Raw genomic sequence first — 15597 nt, forward strand, 5'->3', positions numbered from 1 at the left:
GACATTATAGTGGATGCTACCAAGCCTTTATAGAAAATTCTTGTTTAATTTCTGTTACTTTAAAAATTATCCTATTCAGAAGCAGAAAACATTTGAGTCTAATAGAACTCTGACATCCCTCAGATCTCCTTGGATAGTTTGCCTCCCAAAAAAGCTTATTTTAATTTCTTATTTTATTACCCTTCCGTATCACCCCCTTGCTGCCATTCTATCCTAGATTGCGTAGATTTCCTGGTTTGCAGTTGTATGTATGTAACCTGCTACTATGTGCCAAGACCTATGAAGCAAGACACAAAAAGTGGCAATGAAAAGGGGAATACAATAAGAGATGTCTGAGTACCCCTCTGTAAAACCAGAGGGAAACTTTACTGGAACAGAGATTACTTATTATGTGTATTCTAAAGAATATTTTAGATGAATGTGTGTTTTAGCAATGTTGTAGCCCACCTCGAGCCATGAGAAAAGATGGGCAAGACGTTGTTGTTGATCAATTTGCAGAGATAGGTTATATCTGGGCCACCCTACCTCTCTAATTCACTTTGAGCTGTAAGGATCTTATGCTGGAGGTATCTGTCCTCTAGTCCTAGCAAGTGAAGGAAGAAGTTCTTCAAAATGATCCTATACTTGCCTAAGGTGGGACCTTTGGCAGTGTTTGAGGACTTGTCTACATGGACTTAATAGTCCACACTCAACATGTAGTCACTCCTGGCCATCCGCATGACATTCTAGGATTTCCAGTCCTTAACATGATATAAAGCAGGTTAACCCATTTTAGTCCTATATTAAGTAAAATCAGGAAGGATCCAGAGTTTGACCGAATTCTGGAGTAGCCCTTGGTTTTGGCACAGTGTCAACAGAAGGATCAGTTCTAATGCAGGCCACTTTGCTGTCCACATGGGCCACCACAGTCATCCCTCTTTCCTTGCCCTCATCAGGAAAGGGGGATGGATCAGGCTCAATTACAGCATGCGGTGCTTGCAATGACCAAGAGCTCTCATAGAATTTTGTGGCTATATGGCAACGGCAACAGGAACAGTAAAGTTACAGTACAACCAAACCAGTGGTCTTGTCCTGTCTGGATTCTGCCCTGCCACTGCCCTAGATTAAGAACAGATTATATGGCCATGCTTCAGACTGCCCCATAGGAGCCCCCAGTTTCTCAAGTCACTCCTGACACAAAAAAGACTGCCCCGTAACAAGCTGCTGGTGTAGATAAGCCCGTAGTAACCTACAGATGTGAGAGCTGGACTATAAGGAAGGCTGAGTGAGGGAAGATAGATGCTTTTGAACTGTGGTGTTAGAGGAAAATTCTGAGAGTGCCTTGGACCGCAAGAAGATCAAACCAGTCCATACTCCAAGAAATAATGCCCAGCTGTTCACTGGAGGGATATTAGAGGCAAAGATGAAGTACTTTGGCCACATAATGAGAAGACAGGAAGGCTTAGAGAAAAGAATGATGCTGGGGAAAATGGAAGGCAAAAGGAAGAGGGGTCGACCAAGGCCAAGATGGATGGATGGTATCCTTGAAGTGACTGGCTTGATCTTGAAGGAGCTGGGGGTGGCGATGGTCAACAGGGAGCTCTGGCTTGGGTTGGTCCATGAGGTCAGGAAGAGTCGGAAGCGACTGAACAAATGAACAACAAAACAGTAGATAAGCCTTAAATTCAGTGATAGCCTAGGAATGTGTAGGACTTGTTTATTCTCACTTTCCCCAAAATCAGTGTTTCTTTAATTGTTATTTGCACATCATCCCTCATGGTGCTTTAGATGTCTCACCTCAGAAGCAACCACTGCATTTTCTTTAGCTTTCTCTCTGGCCTTAGTACTCATGTTAACCATATTCCAGGGCACTCTACTCATTCCCTTATTATACTGGTGAATGGATTCACAAACCTTTCATAAATCACAGAAGTTGTACCATGATCTGAAACTGTTTCTCACCACCCGCTTTTTCCTTCTCTTTTTCTTTTTGCAGAAAACGCGTTATGAAATATACGTGTCTCTTCTCAAAGAGGGAGCAGGAAAAGAGTTGCTGAGCACGAGTGAGAATGATGGCCCCGGACTGAAGAAATGCCACTCAAGCCCTTCATTAAACCAGGAGTCTCCTGTTAGTGCCAAGGTGAAGCGTAACATCTCGGAGAGGAAGGACTATAGACCTGAAACACCCAGCCTCAAGCAGAAGGTTACTTAGGGCAACTGAGGCTGCCTGGCGGAATCACATATCACTCTCCCTCTCTCTTTCTCTCTTTGATAACCTGTCCTTTGCAAAAACAAAACAAACAAAATTAACACATCTGCCTGAATGGGGTGTTAGTGACATTTTCAGTTGTAAATTTTGTTGTTTCTGTACAGGTCGTTGGAGATGTTTTGGCTTCTGACTTGCATTTGCCTAGTTAATTTATCATAGAGCAACTGATCCAATCTTTTCTTTTTTGTAAATAAAAAAGAAAAGTGGGACAGGGAACAAGGAACAGGAAGGGAGAGGTTCCATGATACATGTATCTCCCTTGTCTTTTTAACTTCTCTCATTGGCTTGTAATTTTCATCTCTCAAGTCACCTGCTGCTTCTCAGTAGCAGTGAACATAACTGGACAAATGGAAAGCTTAGTGGTGTGTTTAGCCTTGTGAAGGGAGTCACCTTTGCCACGGTGGCATGGACTCCCTCGAAAAGAAACAAGGTGAAGGTGCTGCTGTGCTGTGGACTCTCTCACGACATGTGAAGGAGCCCTTCCGGTAGGTAGGCTGCCGAATGAGCAGTAGATGTGATCCATGAGCCCCGCCTACAAGGGGCTGAGATGTGATAGTTAGCCTTCAAGAACAAAACAAATGGAGGAACAAAGTTTTGTATTTTGGATGTTGAAAGGGAGCCAGGTCTTTGGTGGTCAGAAATAATTCCAGCCAAAACTGCTGTTATTTCATTGGCTGGGAGGTCTCTTCCATTGACCCCTCTCTCTCTGTTTTTTTTTCTTTCTTTCAGCAAGTCACACTTGCTCTTACGGTTCTCAACAGTATATACTTATACATTTGCTGTACAGATACCTGGTAATTTGTATTTATTTCCCATTGTCATTTTGATCCTCTTCTAGAAGTTCAAGTATGTTCAGGCACTTTATAATTGAATTCATTGCCGCTGGATATTTTCTTAATGTTTGAAAACATGAAGAGACATCTTGTTACAGGGTTTGCCTTTATAACTCAGAGTCAAAGAGGCCCAGAAATGTCTTCTGTATCTTTCTTCGTAGAACAAAACCCTGATTCCATTCCAGCCACCGGGTTCCCCCATCTATAAAAAAATACCCACAATGGATGTAACCTCCTCTTCTTCTATATCTGCCTCAGTCTACTTCATATCAGTTCAAAGGAAACATGAGCCAGGGATAAGGAGAACATAAGTATATTTTTCACTGTTCCTGAAATGTCCTTATTTCCTTTGGACATAGCAGCATTACATTTAAAGTGTGTACCCAAAGTTAAGAAAAGCAAAAGAATCACAAGACACCCCAGGCAAACCAAAGGAAAAGAAAACATGAGGTCCATATTGGGAATTAACCCCAAAGAATCAAATCCCAAAGAAATCAGAATGGTTGTGAATAACGGAGCTAACACCACTGAGCTCCAGAATGGACAGCTTGGCCATAAGAACTTGCATACCATTGATTTAACAGCGTGGCTCCATTTGTTTCTCAGTGTACGGTGTTTCTCAAGGAAGGATTGGATAAAAAGTGAACATCCATGCTACTTAGGAACAGCTTGTCTTAGAAATTGAAAAGACTGGAGGAATGACACACTTCAGAGAAATTTATTCACCTTCAATTCCAAGTACTAAATTGAAGGCTACCTTGAGTTTTGCCACTGTAATTGTGCAGCAGAGATGGTGCTTCATCTCTGCAGGGAAACCCTTTCTGCTTGGCATTGGCAGAATGGCAAACTAGCTAAGATTGATGTTAGAGGTACACAGTGCAACGGTGGGGAGTCTTTGGTGCTTTAGGCATTTTGGAGTACAACTCTCACAATGCCTTACCATTGGCCATGTTAACTGGGTCTCTTGGCCATTGTAGGCCAAAAGATCTGGATGACTAAAGGTTTCCCACGCCTGGCAAAAAGGCTTTATTGAAAAAGGAATCCTTTGTGGCCTCCACCTTCTAAGGGTCTCTCAATGTCATAGTGTTCACTAAGCGTAGGAAAGGAGCCTTTGGGCCAGACAGGTTTATGGTTACCTTGAGAGTAGTAATTGGCACCAAGAAGTGTGGGCCTCATGAGGCAGTGTCGTGTTCATTCTTTTGTGGTCGTTCATTTCTCATCCGAAAAGCCTGCAAACTGTCCAGTTGTTTTGAGAGGAGAGACGGCAGTAAAGTGACAGAATTCATTAGTCCTGTCTGGAAAAGAAAAGGTGACCTTGCTCTCAGTGCTGTATGTGTCTTGTCTCTCGAAAAGCACAGGGGGAAAGTAAAGACACCATTAAAAATGGGAGAGAAAACTTCAATATTTTTAAAGTCGGGGATGAATTGAGGTCAGGAATTCTAATAGATTCAAATGAAAGAGAAAAATTACTACAGGCTGAGTGTCCTTATCTGGAAATCCGAAACACTCCAAAACTGAAACTTTTTGCTGCCAGCCACCCACTTCTGCCTTTGTAGAAAGGGACCAATATGTCCAGCGCCCGCTGGGTTTTTCCTCAAGGAGCCCTGATGGAGGAAATAAAAGAAGGGAAAGGGGAGGATTCTGCTTACTGTAAAAAAGTAGACATCCCAGATGCGTCTGTGCTTGGCTCAGCCTGGTCCATAGTGATGCACAGCAGGGCAAGTTCCCTGGAAATGGCCGTGAGCATGGAGCAACCCCATTGCCTGCTACTGATATCCTGCCCTGGGAGAATGAGAGATTCAGCAGTGTGGGGATAGGATTTCTCCTCTCTTCCTGATTATTGTGCTAAAAGGGCAAAGTTGTGTTGATGGGCAACCCTTGAGGAAAAACACTTTGGGCACTAGTTCCTTTTGCCCCCTTAACCCTCATTCACAATATCTATGCAAATACAGATAATCCAAAATCTGAAATCTAAAAAACTTCTGGTCCCAAGTATTTTGGATAAGGAAGACTCTACCAGTAATTCCTCTATGGAACAGAGTGAAGGAACAACATTGTATTGAAATACCCTGTGTTGGTTTCCATGTGTGAGGATGGAATAAGCTGAAATATTCAGGAACCTTTTATATTGGTGGACTGATGACTATTTGCTGAGCATTATTGAATGCTTCAAACTCTTTAAAATGTTTCTTTTCGACTGACTATGATATAGGTTCTAACATTGTACTCATCCAAATAAGTGCAACAAGAATGAGTGGGTGATGGGTATTTTACTCCTTCCTCCACGTGAAAATTCATTGGTACATTGTGATCTACTTAATACTCCTTTATAGAGCTGAACGATTGTGGCCACCCACTTCCACCTTTGGAGAAAGGAGGCCAGTCAGTAGCCACATGTCTATGACCCACTGAGTTTGGAGATGGGGGAAAGGAGGAGACTCTACTTACATGAGGCAGTGGTGGCTGTTCTCTTTTCTTTCAGATGGGCATTTGTGAAGATTTAAATAGGTATTCAGCTGTATGGCCCAAGTTTTTAATCCTTTAGAAGAGACTTGGCTCTGTGTATGTGTTTGTATTAGAGAGCACCACCTCTTTCCTCCTGGTTCTATTTGTATTTGTCACACATGGATATTTTTGGGAGCTCAGGAGCAAAGGTGAGCAGAGCTCTTGTGCCCTCTATAACTACATTCTGAGGCTGAGGGCACTTCTCATAGACAGACTACAGTATTTCTAGGTCATGTTTAAGAGATTGTGGGGGGCTAGCAACTCCTTAGTTTCTTTGCTATGCAGCTGCACTTTGTAGCAACGCCTTCCAAGGCAGGGTTTTGAGAGGAGGGAAAGCCTTTTGTTTCTAGATGGTTGTTTTCTGCCTACCTGGCCCTTTTCAGTGATAACCGCTACCAGGTTCTGTGACATGCCCATAAAAATTCATGTCAATTTTAAAAGCTGCCTGGTAATGGAGCACATGTGTCTGGGCATGAGATCATACAATACCCAAAGAGAGAGTATTCAAGTCTGGAAGAGCTTCTTGTCTTTCTGCCTGTTTGCCTTCCTGTCTCAAAACAAACCCTCTTTTGAACTCCCATTTTCTTTTCCCTTTGAGTAAAACTACTGGTAGGTTCATCATCTGAATTTGGCCATCTCTGTTTTAGAAAATCAGCTTACGGAGTGAAGAGGGCCAATGTCAGAAATGGGGTGATACTGGGAGGACAGAGAAAAGAAATGGAGCAGGAAATCTGTATCCCCAGAGAAATACTCTTTTGACCATGGACAAAATGTCTAAGGCTCTTGCTGTCAGAGGCAGATCTCTGGCTTGTATTTTCAATGTCTCCTGTTCTGGTTCATTTTGTATTCCCTCCCTTCCTGCTCTGCTAGGTGTAAAGCTCAGGAAAGACCCCAAGATGTAAACTTAGCCACTGTGCTTAATGTTTCACTGCGGTTCTCTAAAGCGGCTGGAAACCAGCTGGAAACCTTCTGTTTTATTTCTGCATCATTTCACGGTACTTCAGAACTTTAGGGGGAAATGGCCCCAAGATGGCTATTTAAGTTGCACAATTAAAAGCTGGAATGTGCGTTGTGTGTACTCGTTCCCAGCGTGTACCCATAATAAGCCCCGAAGCCTTGGTGTGAACAGCAGTGCCACATATAATTGAGCTGCTGCATTTGGTGTGCCTGTTCTTGTCTATTTATTTTCAGAAGCATCAGGGAGCTGTAATTATTGATTAGTGATGACATGCTCATTGTGAAGATGTGCAGCTGAGAGTGGGTGGGTGGGAACGGTGCTTGGAAATCGCCAAGGCCACCTGCGGAGTGCAGTGCACTTTATAGGCAGGATCCCTGTTAGGGAAGGACTAGCTAGTTCGGCCTTCACAGCAGTAATCCCCCCACCCCAACACCACTGTTTACTTTTCACTATAAGGATAAGTTTACTTCTTCTTTACTCACTTGGGAGAAATATTAGGGGCTGCCCTTGAAGACTTGTTTGGGATGGAGACTTATACTATAGAAGGTGACACAGTGGCCTGAATCCTTTTGTTAGTCCCAAGTCCAGCAAACCCACTGAATTTGTGAACCTTGCATAGATGCCGGCTTACTGAACTCTCCCTAAAACCTCCCTGGCTTACTAAACTCAGTGGGTTGGGTCTAATATTTGGGTTTAGGGCAGTGATTCCAGTTTTTTTTTTTAAAAAAAAAGTTCCCTTACACAGTGCAAACTTTGCATTCTGCTTTGTGGTCACTTTAGAACAGAGATTGGAAACATGTGGCCTTCAGATGTTGTTGGACTGCAATTTCCATCAGCCCTAGCTAAATTAGCCAATAGTTAAAGACGGACTTGCAGTGAATAACATCTGAAAAGCTACATGATTCCAGTCTTTGCTATAAGAAATAGAACCCAAAGATGGAGCTGCATAAGAACTAAAGAGCCATAAATGATCTTCCAGACATGAGAATGTGAAAGATTATATGCTGAGATAGTTCTTTTGAATTGGAAAAAAAACTGTAACTGCTCTCATCGGGTAGGGAAGATGTGTACGTATCTCAGCATGATTGTGTGTCCTTGCTCATAATGTTGACCCAAGTGCCACTGAATTTGGTGATATATAATGTGCATTCTTGTATTGAACTATCAGTTGTGTGTAGTCCCGTTAGCTACAGCTAAATTGGAGCTGGTCTTAAGTAAACCCAAGACCCTTTCCTCCTTATTTAGTATTTGCCAGTGTTGCTTGATTTTTGCAAGAGTTAGAGATTAGCCCACTGAAAATTTGCAAGGATTGCTAAGATTGGATGACCTTTCTACATGGCTTTGTCCTTCTCTTTTATAATATTCTGTAAATTTGGTCTTTGTGTTTCACTTGTATATTGAAAAGGTACTCCCAGGTTATTTCTTTTTTGCACTGGCGCCACGGTACTATCACTAGTGAAGGATCTGTGACTTGGTCTGCACATGCCTTGACAGTCTCACATGCAGCTAATATCTACAATTACAGACTGTCAAGATATGCCTTCAGTCTAAGGCTCTTGAGAATCAAAGTGACGGGAAATGCCAGCAGTAAGTTCCAAATGCCCCGCCTCCCCCATGACTTCCTCAACTGCAACATCCTCTCTTTCTTCTGTTCCTCTCACCAATCCTAAATTTTGAGCATCAACAGATCTTCTCTCACATTCCATAACAAGATACTTCAACATAGTTTTTAAACCATTGCTCATATCCATACTTTCTTTACAGGGTATCCTTACAAATATACATCATTTTTCTCAAAAACATATGTAGGGGATTGCCATCAATATATAACCTACCATATAAGCTCTATCCAAGTTATAAAATGCCCTAAACAGGCTTATCAAGATCCATTTTCCTGCTCACTTGGAGCATATAAAAGTGTTATAAAGTACACATCTAAAAGAGCTTTAAAACATTTTTTAATTCACACAGACTACTAACATGATGCTCCTGAATTTAGTGGAAGCTCTTCCAACTGAGAGTTACCCTCTGTGAAGGGTGCACATCTTGAATTTTCTGCATCATCCATTGATAAGTTCAATTAAGCCAGTGATTCTCAACGTGGGGTCCCCAGATGTTTTTGGCTTTCATCTCCCAGAAATCCTAACAGCTGATAAACTGGCTGGGATTTCTGGGAACTGTAGGCAAAAAACATCTGGGAACCCCAGGTTGAGAACTACTGAGTTAAACTGATACCTTGGAAAATGTTTTGCAGTGAAATGCTGTGTGTTACTCAGAATAACATCTCCTTAAAAAGCAAGAGGAGTAGGAAAGAGAACCTTTGATTTGTTAGAAAAACCAACCAGCCTGGCCATTGTTCAACGAAACCAGTCTGCATTCTCCTTTCTGTAATTGTCAGTGTAATAGCCTTGGGCTTACTATGCTTCTGAAGGACGGTCTGTATGCCATGTCTGTTTACTCTTAGCCCCCTACAGCCATAGTGTGCAGTTTCTACTGCTTGGTGCCTTGCCTTGAACCAAATGTATGGTCCTTCTAAGGAACAACTCTGGGTGACGAATTAAAGCCATTTAATTTCCAGCCATTTACTGTTATCTGCAAAAGAGGCAGTGCATTCACATTCTCTAGAAGGGCAACATGTTGAGGAATCAACATTAAACTTTATATTTCCACTTGCAAACTACCATGGGGTTATTTAGATGGATTGGCAGATAGAGAAACCAAAATTTCATGACCTAAATCCAGTAATTTGTTCTAACTAAATTAGGATCATTTTTGGTTTACCAAATTCTTGTTAATTTAGTGAGTCTTCTCTAGTTGGGAGTCCTAATTGGAATTAGGCTGATAATCGCATATGCTTGTCAAACATTATTCTGGAATTTAGTCAACTACTGTTGCAGGATTTGGCAACTTTTATAGATGTGCATTTTTCATTCTTTGCTCACTGATCCTCTATTAGATGGGTGGTGATATTGATCTGTCTCAAAGGGTTGTGAAGATTTCTGAGATGATGCATTATTATTGCATTTAAACTCTCTGGTTGTGTTCAAATGACCAGCATTATTATATCCAATATTCTTTGTTTTATTCTAAATTTGGGTTAAGTTGGACAAAATGAAAATATGCAGAAAAGAGGAGCATGAAAAAAGTTAGTATCCCATTTGAGACATTGCCAAGCAAAATTTGTAAGATATTATGCCAGAGGATTTAGCCCAGTGGTTCTCAACCTGGGGTCCCCAGATGTTCTGGCTTTCAACTTTCAGAAATCCTAACAGCTGGTAAACCGCCTGTGATTTCTGGGAGTTGTAAGCCAAAACACCTGGGAACCCTTAGGTTGAGATTTAGCCAGACTAGGTTTTCTAATTCTTCTGATGAAAAGATCTTTTACAATAATTTCAAAATCTGGCCAGTGTCTTTTCCAAATAATAATATCATATTCCTTCTAGAGGAAAATTGTGGAGACTAGTATATTATGCTGCATGTACATTTTGCCTAAAATGAGTGAAACTGAATCATCTGACAAACAGAGCAGTCAACACTCATTTCATATTGGTAACATGTACTACACATTTTGAGTGAATATCTATTGCATGATATATTACTGTTGTGTCAGAATACAGTAGAGATTTATTTTTGTGTGATTATATCACCTCTGAAATAGCTGTGAATAAATATAAACTAAGCAGGTAGAATTTTAAATAGAATGCAGCCAGATGTTTTAGCAACTGGGAAGCTATTCTATTAATCTATTTAGGGCTTACCTATAGACGTTTTTCATGCTATTTGTGGCACTATGTGGTTAGGTGAAGTATAAATTTAACCAATGAATGTACAAACTATTGGTGCACGTTTTGGGAAATGCTCCCTCCCTATCAGCTCAACTCTTTGCGAGTGAGGGTATGCCTTTCCTTTTTTTTCATGATTAGAGTTTACCAGGGATTTGCCCACATTCAAGAAAGGGTCCAAAAGTCTTTCAGCAACTAGGCTACTACTTGATTTCTGTAGCCATAATGGCCCGAGTTCACTCTCTGGCATTTCCTGGTGAACTGATCTCATATTGCAGTTCTGAGAGGGAGTTTTTCCTGAGATCTGAAAGATCCATTTTTAGACAACCAGGTGGACTGATAGTCTGAGTCAATCATTGATAGGCATTCAGAAAACTAATCAAAATATTTTCTGGGTCATTTGAAAGAGTGAGTGTTCATCCTTAAGCAATTTAGATAAGCCAATACAGCAGTAGTTCTCAACCTGTGGGTCCCAAGTGTTTTGGCCTACAACTCCAAGAAATCCCAGCCAGTTTACCAGCTGTTAGGATTTCTGGGAGTTGGAGGCCAAAACATCTGGGGATCCACAGGTTGAGAACCACTGCAATACAGCATTTCCTCTACAACTGTTTTCTTCAGCATGATGATCTCCAGATTTGTGTTGAACCACAGTCTCCACAAAGGCTAAGCACCATGGCTTTTGATCATGATGAACAATGGAATCTGAAGCATCTATCTTGTAAACACCAGTTTGGGGAAGATTGTGGGAAGTCTCACTAAAGATAAATGATAGGTATAACGGATAAAGAATATTTTAACATTATTGGTAGTTTCTTTGTGGCCTCACTGATGATGGAAGATACTGGACGTTGGGTTTTTCCAGATAAGGAGATACAAAAGAGATGAAGTAATGTTGGTATTGGCTTTAGGTGGCCCATCCTCATTGCATCTTGCATTTAGAGGACTGAAATTCCATCTGACAGTATTGTTCAGCTTATAGCTGCCGCTAACTTTCCATTCCCTCATATGCAAAACTCTGTGGCTTCAATATTTTATGTATTCCTGTAATGCAGAACTTAGTCCAGTAGTGGTGTTTTCATATGTTCTTTGTATCCCCTGAAGAAAAGATGTGGCTCCCTGCCATTGATAGTGACTCTAAGATCAAATTGATCCTGATCTTTTTATAGGAAAAAAAAAACACCTCACGTTTTTCCCTTCTATACTTTTAGTGTATGCTTATTCATTTGGTTGATATTTTCCTATAAAATCTGATTTCTACATATATGCTATTTGTTCTTCCCAATACTTTACAGAAGCTCTTCTAGGTAATGTGTTAGCAAGAGTAGTCCATAGAAAACTAACAGATATGCATAGTTGTACTGCAATTATAAAGCTGTTAGAAATCATTTAAAATACTGCTAGCTGGAGATTCGTGCTTGCCTTCTCTTTCTGTAAACGATTCTTACGATTTTGCTTAATTTCTCCTCAGAAAGCTATACTAGGCTGGGTGGACTCATTGGGTTGATTAAGCCTGGAAGGCTGCATCTTGAGTGGCAAAGCCTTCCTGATAGAAATGAGTTTGAAAAGATATACTTCATTTCTCTTTTGTTGTTTTAACAAGTTGTTCGAGAAATTGTGTCAAGGAAATCCTAAAATCTGTATGGCGCCTAAGAGATTGTGCACATTGCCTCCTAATCTTTTCTTCTCAGCCTTGTTTCTCTTATAGTGTGGAGACAGAATATAGTACAACTCCCATATCCATTATATTCCCGGACTTTACTTAGATATGTGAAACGTAAATAATAGCGAATCCAATTATTTTCAATGGAATTAATGACTTGAGTTACAGGGAAGAGGGTATAACTTGTAGAAGGGGTTCTAAGTGAATAAGTGAAACAATGGATAAATGAAACCACATATATTGGTTCTGCAGATATGGGATTTGTACTGTACTGCAGAGTTTAAGTGAAAGGCACAAGTTTTTGAGTATTCCCACGTTGAGGGATGTCACTTTTTAGAAGGTATTGCCCACTTCCAATAGCTTTATGAACTATGAACTCATCTCAAGACTAGAAGTGCAGGCTAGAGGTTATGAAAAGTATCCAAATGCACGTTAGGGTAGAAAAATACATATAGTAAGTCAGTTGGTGGTTGCAAGCACTGTCTGGAACAATGTTGGCTGACCCAGGGTCCAATAGAGCTTCTCAAAGACAGGGGCATGAACCTGGAGGAATGGGATTGCCTTGCCTCCCAGTCTGGGCAACCTGGTTCACTGGTGCAGAGGTTGATCTCATGGTTCATCGCCAAAAAAGTTGAGTGGTAAAAACTTACAGAATACAATTTTTCTAGAGAATAGATTATCATAGCCATGGTAGGAAGACAAAACCAGTTGTTTCTATCCAATTCCCCTCTCTCAATTCAAGTAGAAATTCCTTGTTAAAGCAGGGTCTTTATATTATTATAGCTAGAACTTCAGTAACAACTAATATCCAACTATAAGCCTATATTAATCTATATCCCTTTCCAACCCAAAGCATGTCAGGTATCTGGTCTCTATCCCTTCACTAAAGGTGGGTGGTCACAACTGCTGTGTTGGCCAACTGTTGACTGGTTTAATTTGTTTGAAGTGTGAATATATTTATTCTGTTGGATAGGAGCCTGAATCTAACTTATGTCAGGATTTTGCCCCCAAAAGGTGACATTCTCCTGGAATATACAGAGGCAAAGCACAGCCCACTTCCTTCATACCAATAGCCAAAGGGTCCAAGACATTTTTTGATGTTTTCTTTACAGGTACCACAGATTTTTTAAAAACTCTTTATGCCCTCTTTGCAGGTACTACAAAGGCAATTTCATAGTAAATGAAGGCACTTGTGGAGATCCTTTTCCATATGCAGGAAGGACTCACTAATGTGGATATTGTTTTTATATCATTGAAATAATATTTTTGAGAATGAGTTTACATTTGCTTTTATTTTTCTGTACATAAATACACTCTGTTTTACCATTGCTGGAGTCACTTCTCTATGGTATGCAGACAATAATTTGCCTGATGTTATAAAGCTGTGAGATATTGTAGTCTTTTTCCTCCCCTTTCTTGTGTACATGTTCATGACTATGACAACGACATATTGTTTTTTTTTATAAGGTAGAATAATGTTGCTTTGGTGCAACAAAGCCTAAAGCCTTCTGAATGGGTTTTTATGTTTATGAAAATGAACAAACTAGTGAAGGAGTTCACATATGTATATGATATATGTATATGTAAAAACAAACAAAAATAGAAAAGAAATAAACCAAATGTATTTCATCTGCTGAAGTTGCTGATCTTTCTTTTTTTTAACAAACATTAAGCGTTTTAAAATACACCATAAACTACAATAATGCAAACATGAATTTAAAAAGGAACAAGCATAGGTTACGGTTTGACAATGCGTGCAGACCAGCAGAAGATTAGTCTTTTGTATATTCAAAAAGTAACACGGGTAGAAGAAAATGCTAAACTCAGACTTTACTCTTGTGAAGTAGAGTTCATGGAAAAAACATGCAATGCTTTCCATCAGAAAATATGTCTTCTCCCAATCTTCATATCTTGTTCATGGAGACGAGCATGGAAGATAAACATGCCAGTGTCAAATAGGCTGCAAGCCAGGAGCTTACACCAAGTAAGCTCAGAGGCAACATTCAGTAAGGATCTTCTTTGCATTGACACCCGAGGCACTCCAAGTGTCCAGATTCTGGTCAAAGGACATTTAGTATAATGCCAAGTTTTAAACATGGTGTTTCTAAATATATTACAACTGTACCCTCGGTTTCACTTCTGATGCGATAAATAGTAAGCCCAAAAACATACAACAAACTCTCCCAGTTATACCCTTCAGTAGTGGTCCAAAACATTGACCTTAATTACTTCAGTTACTCAGCCTGTGGATTGTAATCAACTAGAGTGAGTCTTTTTCTCTTAACATACATACAGTTGTGATCCAACAGGAATTTAGCCATGTACCTTAATACAATGGAACACAAGAAAGTCCAAAAAAGAAGAAAACAGTGACTTCAGCTTTCTCGGTGATAATAAACAATAATAAATTTTGAGGACTAGTAACAAAACAAATAATCTGAATGGCTGAAGGGACCAGCTAAAACAGATCTGTGGACATGTCTATTAACGATTATTGAATAGTTCAATCATAGAATTTGTAAAGTTGGAAAAGACCCCAAGGGCCATCCATTCAAACTCCATTAGTTCTACAATGCAAACATAAACTATAAATGCACTTCCAACATTGATCAACATAGATACAGATAGGGTTTGTGATATGTTTGTATTTTTTTAAATATGTTGGTCATTATAACTCCAATATAACAGTCTGTGATGTCAGTATTTGTATTATCCAAGGAAGTTGAGTCCCTGTAGACCAGTGTTTCTCAACCTGGGGGTCGCGACCTCCCAAGGGGGATTCAGAGGGGTCGCCGCAGACCATCAGAAAACACATATTTCTGATGGTCTTAGGCAACCCGTTTGGCAGAGAACGCTGAAGATCTCTCCGCCTGTCCTTTGACTCAATTCTATTGTTTGTGGGGTTCAAGGGGCTGTTTGATTGTAGGTGAACTGTAAATCCCAGCAACTACAACTCCTAAATGTCAAAGTCTATTTTCTTCAAACTACACCAGTGTTCAGATTTGGGCATATTAAGTATTTGTGCCAAGTTTTATGCAGATCTATCGTTTGAGTCCACAGTGCTCTCTGGATGTAGAAGAACGACAACTCTAAAACTCAATGTCAATGCCCATCAAACCCTACCAGTATTTCTTGTTGGTTATGCGAATTCTGTGTGCCAAGTTTGGTTCAATTCAATTATTGGTGGAGTTCGGAATGCTCTTTGATTGTAGGTGAACTATATATCCCAGTAACTACAACTCCCAAATGGCAAAATGAATCCCCCCCCCAACCCTACTAGTATTCAAATTTGAGAGTATGGTTATGTGTGCCAAATTTGAAAATACATCCTGCCTATTCGATATTTACATTACAGTTCACAACAGTAGCAAAATTACAGTTATGAAGTAACAACGAAAATAATTTTATGGTTAGAGGTCACCACAACATGAGGAACTGTATTAAGGGGTCATGGCATTAGGAAGGTTGAGAACCACTACTGTAGACCCTGGTTGCTCTCAGAAGTGAGCAAGTGAGATGGGACCCCACTGGTGACCAAGGTTGGGGGGATGAATATAGCCCTTCAAAGAACTAGGACCACACCTTTCTAAAAAGGAATTAAAAGAATCAAA

The 15597-nt window shown here is 40.3% G+C and overlaps 1 protein-coding gene across 8 annotated transcripts in view; it reads left to right on the plus strand.

Annotated features, from left to right (window-relative positions):
• LOC100556496 (PH and SEC7 domain-containing protein 3) overlaps window positions 1-13615 on the plus strand; it is a 251754-nt gene extending 238139 nt beyond the window's left edge. For all 8 annotated transcript variants that reach the window (XM_062971516.1, XM_062971518.1, XM_062971515.1 and 5 more), the window contains one exon: window positions 1976-13615. In XM_062971516.1, coding sequence (XP_062827586.1) covers window positions 1976-2191 — 216 coding nt within the window. In that variant the 3' untranslated portion in view covers window positions 2192-13615. The remainder of the gene's footprint in view (window positions 1-1975) is intronic.
• Window positions 13616-15597: the final 1982 nt, after the last annotated feature.

Source organism: Anolis carolinensis, chromosome 2, assembly GCF_035594765.1.
Source record: "Anolis carolinensis isolate JA03-04 chromosome 2, rAnoCar3.1.pri, whole genome shotgun sequence".
NCBI lineage: Eukaryota > Metazoa > Chordata > Lepidosauria > Squamata > Dactyloidae > Anolis > Anolis carolinensis.